The sequence below is a fragment of the Pterocles gutturalis genome, unplaced genomic scaffold (genome assembly GCF_000699245.1).
Source record: "Pterocles gutturalis isolate BGI_N339 unplaced genomic scaffold, ASM69924v1 scaffold8831, whole genome shotgun sequence".
NCBI classification, from domain to species: Eukaryota; Metazoa; Chordata; class Aves; order Pterocliformes; family Pteroclidae; genus Pterocles; species Pterocles gutturalis.
This window is the reverse complement of record NW_010097771.1, coordinates 3301-8856: the sequence shown is the minus strand read 5'-3', so window position 1 is coordinate 8856 and position 5556 is coordinate 3301. Positions and strand designations below refer to the sequence as shown.

The window sequence follows — 5556 nt, the reverse complement described above, 5'->3', positions numbered from 1 at the left end:
TGACATCCATTCACCGGCTGCAGCCACTTCCCAACAGCTCTTTTGTTCCCTACGGAGCCCTATAGGCATATACGTGCATCCATACATCTTTAAAGCACTCCTGTTTTCCTGGATGCTGCGAAATCCCCCAATATCCACAGCAGGAGAAGGAAAAGATGTGCCTGGAGCTGCCTCCATCCCCAGGCTGGTCCAGGATCCTCACCGGAGGGGCAGGATCCGGCCCGCGTGGCACAGACGATTACATCTGACAGCACAAAGTGAGCAGCGGAGCAGATGCACCGTCTTACAAATTACAGCAGAAGCACAGGCAGCCAGCTGCACCCCATCCCCGGCCAGCATTTCTGTGCTGTGCTCAGCACAGCCAGCCCCCCAAAACCCCCAGCCACCATCTCACCCCCAGCCACAGCGTGGGCGACACCAGGGAGAGACCGAGCTCTGCCCTGTTCCAGGCTGGGTAGGCAGAAATGGTGCTTTCCCCCCAAAATGAAAAAATTCTGGGAAATTTCCATGGCTCCAGGGCTGGACACAGAGCCAGGGACGGGCAGTGCCCAGGCGGTGCCGGCGGGTCTGCGGCCCGCCGCTCCCGTTCAGCCACTACACATCACTTCCCTGATGCTTATGGATTTTTCCTTAATGCCACAAATTAAGGTAATTGGGCTCGGCTGGCCGATGGATCCAGCTGAACTTGGCAGGAGGAGCGAGCATCCACACTGAGACTGATCTCACTCATCCCCAGCTGTGCCCAGGGCTGCTCCTCACCCCAGCTCTGCCCCTCAGCTCCCACCCACGCTATAGCTCGGACAGACCCCAAACCCATCCTGAAATCCCTTCACCCCGCTGCAGCCCCAGGCAAGGCGGTCATTCCTGGATCAGGAGTTTTCTCCTCTCTGGGTACTTTTCCCTGCCGCCCACTTAAATCCTCCCCTAACGCCATCCTTGCCGGCTCGGCCGTGGCATCGAGGTGGGACCAAGTGGTGAGTGCCAGGGATTAAACCCAGGATTTGTGTCCTCTGGGGCATCGAGGGCAGGATCTGGGCAGAGCCTGGAGCTCCAGGGGTCTGGTTTCATCCTCCCTTTTGTTCCCAGCCCTGTCCCAGCCCTCCCCACTCCTTGGGGGGCTGCGGTGGCAGCTGATGGGCATTGTTGCCCCACTCTGTGCCATTCCCACCCCAGCACACCCATGCCGCCAGGACCAGGTGAGAGGGAGGGGGGATAAAATTAGCAGGCTGAAAAATATTGAAGCCCAAACAGAACTGCCCCGATCACTGACGGTTCTGCTCCGCAAGGGCGCTGGGGACATGTTGCAGACCCTGGCAGAGGTTTTGTAGGATTGCTGCCTGCCTGCCCATGGGGTCGGTGGCTCCCGCTGCAGAAATGCAGCCTGTGGACACGGTGGCCATGCTGTCCCCGGGCTGGTGACCTGCTGTGTCCCAGCGGTGTGAGTGCAGGATGTGGCCCCGCACCGGCTGCCAGCATCCGGGATGGGGAGAGTTAATGGTGTGCGTCTTGCTGGGACCAGGGAGAGCAAGTGTTTGGCTTAACGGGGTGACAGGTGCCTCGGTGGGGGGTGACACATGACAGAGGAGCCCTGCATGCCTGCCTGGCTCTGCGGGAGCTCAGCATCCACCTCCAGCCTCGTCCCAGGGCTCTCAGATGGGGTGTGGGGCAGCAGGGAGGGTCCCCTTCGGCCACACAACCTCTTTGCTCTTTGAGTACCGCAAGCGGTGGGACCCCGGTGCTCCCAGAGCAGCGCCCAGCTCTGCCATCAGATGCTGTGATGGGAAGCGACGGCTCCCAAAGATGCCCAGCAGGACCATGGGGACACATCCACGTCCCAAGGCTTGGGGGGACTGTAGCCGGGGATCCCCTTGGGCCAAATCATCCCCGCATGTCCCAGCGGAGGGGAAAAGCCTGGCGCCAGCCCGACTGACACACGCAGGTGGGATTGCTCCTGTGCGGTTTCGCCGTGGGTCAGCATCTCCGGCGTGGGAGCTGCGGGGCCGCTGGCACTTTGTTAACCTTGGAACCCGCTCTGGCTCATGTGTCACGTCAGCCGGTGACAGCGACAAGCTGCTATTCCAGATTAGACACAGAGGGACAGAGAAAGCCGGAGACAAGAGGCTTGGGGGCAGCTAACTTACCTATTACAGCCAAAAGTGGGCATGGGGTTATTTTTAACCCCGAGCGGGATATATTTATTCTTTCCGCCCAGGGGGAGGTGAAGGACTGCCTCCCAGACACCTCTCGCTGCGACATCGGTGGCTGTGCGGAGCCATGGTGAGTACCCAGAGCCCCGAGCTCCAGGGCGAAAAGGAAAAATCCACGAGCTTTTCCACCGGGATAGCTTTAAGGCACAGGGAGTGATGGAGGTGACAGGGATCTGATGGGCAAGGGTCCCTCCTGTGCTGGAAAGGGGGGAGCAAGGCGAGCATCGGGGTGCGTCGGCAGCATCCCATGGGGAACAGAGGGGTCAATCCCATGCTAGCAGAATTTTTTCACTGGGGCAGACCATTTCAGGGTCTAAATGCCATCTTTCTGTTTTTCCTTCCTCCATGCAGCGAGAGGAAGGGGCGTTGTGTCCCCCGAAATGCTCCTGATCTGCCTCCTATTGGGAGACCCCCCAATTAGAGGGAAAGGCTGGGAGGAGGGATGCTGGGCAGGGCGGGAGGGTGAGCAGCTCTGTCCTCCGCTCCTCTTTAAACAACACATTGAGCCGTTTGTGGTTGTTTCCAGCCTCAGTGCAGGAGGAGGCAGATTTTTTTAATAAGCAAAAAAAATTTATTAAGTGCTGCGTTCTCAGCGAGAGGCACAGCAGGGTAAGGAAGCACCTAACGACTACAGCCCCTGCGTGCAACCTCAGCAGCACGTTCCTAAATCTGGATTTCCATCCAGGAAGATCTCACCCCATGCTGATCCTTTGCAGCAGCCTTTGGTGGGGAAGAAATTTCCCAACTCATCTTTCATTTGGCTAAATTCATCAGGAAAGCAAAGACAGAGCTGTAATTTAAGCAGGAATCTTAACGCCCCACCATATCTTGGAGGGCTGTGCATGCCCAGAGCTCCTGAGCAATGCCCGGGGAAACCACCGTGAAGGACTCAGGACTGAGTGTAGGGCAGTTTCTTGCGTTTATTCCGCACCATAAAAAGCCAGAGAGTTAATGATACGTACTTGAACCCCTGCAGGCACCCAAGAAAGCCAAGAAGAGGATTGAAGGTGCTAATTCCAACGTCTTCTCCATGTTCGAGCAGGCCCAGATCCAGGAATTCAAAGAGGTAGGTGGGTTTGGTAGGAACGACCGAGGGTCCTTGACGCAATGTGACCTTCAGCTCCTTTCTCGGTGCTTTCGGAGCGGTGGCAGCTGCTTTGCAACAAGAGGCTGCATGCCTGGTTTTGAGTCGTTTTCTTTTAAAAGTGCAAATAACAACTTGGAGACATGGTGTTGCTCCCTCGCTGGGTGAGGACCCCCAAAGCGCCATCCTGGGGGCCCTTGTCCCACCCAAGTTGAAGGGAGGAGGAGGAAGAGGAGGGTGTTAAGCAAAGGCTGACAGCTCTCCCTGTGCTCCCTGCCCTCCTCCTGTGCTTCCAGGCATTCACCATCATGGATCAGAACCGGGACGGCTTCATCGACAAGGCGGATCTGAGAGACACGTTTGCCGCACTCGGTGAGCCCCCCGTTAGGACCCTCCCCAAAAGCTTCAACAACATTACACCTTTTAAGTGAGAAACCAGCTGCGAGCTCCCATTAAGCAAGCCCCAGCAGCTAACTGGATCTCCTGCTTTCCTGAAAACCTCCTGATCCCAAACCACTTCTGTCAGCTGGTGAGATCCCAGGCGGGGTGATCGGAGAAGCTCCCGCAGCAGCCAGTGTTTAATCCTGTAGGTTTAATCCTCTAGAGAAGAGCGAGATCCCGGATTATAGAATCATAGAATCACAGAATGGTTTGGGTTGGAAGGGACCTTAAAAACCATTGAGTTCCAACCCCCCTGCCATGGGCCGGGACACCTCCCACTAGCCCAGGTTGCCCAACGCTTCATCCAGCCTGGCCTTGAACCCCTCCAGGGATGGGGCATCCACAGCTTCTCTGGGCAACCTGGGCCACTGCCTCACCCCCCACACAGGAAACGTTTCTTCCCAATATCTCATCTCAATCTCCCCTCTTTCAGATTAAAACTGTTCCCCCTCATCCTATCGCTAAAGCCAGCCACATGCTCCCTGCCTTCTCCCATGCTAAGGAGCCCCTGTTTGTGCCCATCCCATAGCATCGCTGGGTGGACGGGCATTAGGGGGATTTACGGGATTTGTGGGAAGCTGTGAAACTCTGAGCTTGGCTCTCCCATCACAGAGGCCAGCACGAAACAGCAACGAGGCTGGGGAGTCCAACCTCAAGTAAAAGGACATAGGTGGTCAGTCCTGTTCAGTTCTGACACTAGGGGGAACCACAATGCAGTGGTTTTGACCCAAAACATCTTCCAAGGAGGACAGAAGCAGGCTGGTCCATGGGGCAGTGTGGCAAGGGAAGGAAGCAGCACAGCTCCAACCTTTGCTGCCCTCTTTTCTGGGATCCTGGAGCCCAAGAAACCAGATCTGGAGATGTCCAGCCCCATCATCCTCTGCCAGCACATTCTTCTCCCTTTCCCACTAATGCTTCCCTTGGGTCGAGGAAAAACATCCCGTGGGGTGTCCTTTAGTCCCCGGCACATCAAGCAGAGCCTGGAGGTCTGCATGCATCTGCAGCTGGCCATGGACACGCGGTTCACCCAGCGCTGCTCTCCCCTAGGGCGTCTGAATGTAAAAAACGAGGAGATCGATGAGATGATAAAGGAGGCACCCGGCCCCATCAACTTCACCGTGTTCCTCACCATGTTTGGGGAGAAACTCAAGGGTGAGATGGTACCTGGGGAGCTGGGGTGGGGGGGCATGGTGGTGGACACCCAAACCATCACCCATATCCTGTCCCACCTGGGGAAGCCACCCAACTCCTGGGACCTCCGTCACTCGTCCAGGTGAGACCTGGAGCTACTGAAGGAAAGGCAGGTGGGAACGGGGTAAAAGACGCCTCCCACACCACAGCCAAGAGGTGAACACCGTCACCGATACCTGTGAAATGATCTCCTTCACCCATCCCTCCCACATCCCTTAGTGACACCTTCTCCTAGTGGCATCACAGGGACCCCCCAAAGATAGAGTCGTCAATGGGACCGTCCCCAGCAACAACCCCTCTCCCCAAGAGATCCAGTCCTCATCCTCCAAATTCTGGCCTTGGGCACTCTCGCTGCCTCCCCATCCTGAGACACCATAGGTAGGACAAACTCAGCATCATGCACCCTGAGCAACTGTCCCCAGGAAGCCCCCAGAACCCCAGAATTCATGCTGACTTGTGACATGAACACGCCCAAAGAGACCTGGATCTCATTCTGTATCTCCCCAACCTCTTGGGGTTTATGACTAGTCTCTACACCCCGGTTTCCTCATCTGTTAAAAAAAACCCAACAGCCTGTGATGCTGCTGTCCCCATAGAAAGAGGGGACAGATCTTGTGGCACCTCTGAGACTGC

The 5556-nt window shown here is 56.7% G+C and overlaps 1 protein-coding gene across 1 annotated transcript in view; it reads left to right on the top strand.

Moving 5' to 3' along the window:
* The first annotated feature begins 3189 nt into the window (after positions 1 to 3189).
* The window catches only part of LOC104471158 (myosin regulatory light chain 2A, cardiac muscle isoform), a 3188-nt gene continuing 821 nt past the window's right edge, over positions 3190 to 5556 (top strand). Inside the window, exons 1-3 of the mRNA XM_010086405.1 lie at positions 3190 to 3273; positions 3588 to 3663; positions 4780 to 4884. Of these exons, the coding sequence (XP_010084707.1) occupies positions 3238 to 3273; positions 3588 to 3663; positions 4780 to 4884 (217 nt within the window). The 5' untranslated portion in view covers positions 3190 to 3237. The remainder of the gene's footprint in view (positions 3274 to 3587; positions 3664 to 4779; positions 4885 to 5556) is intronic.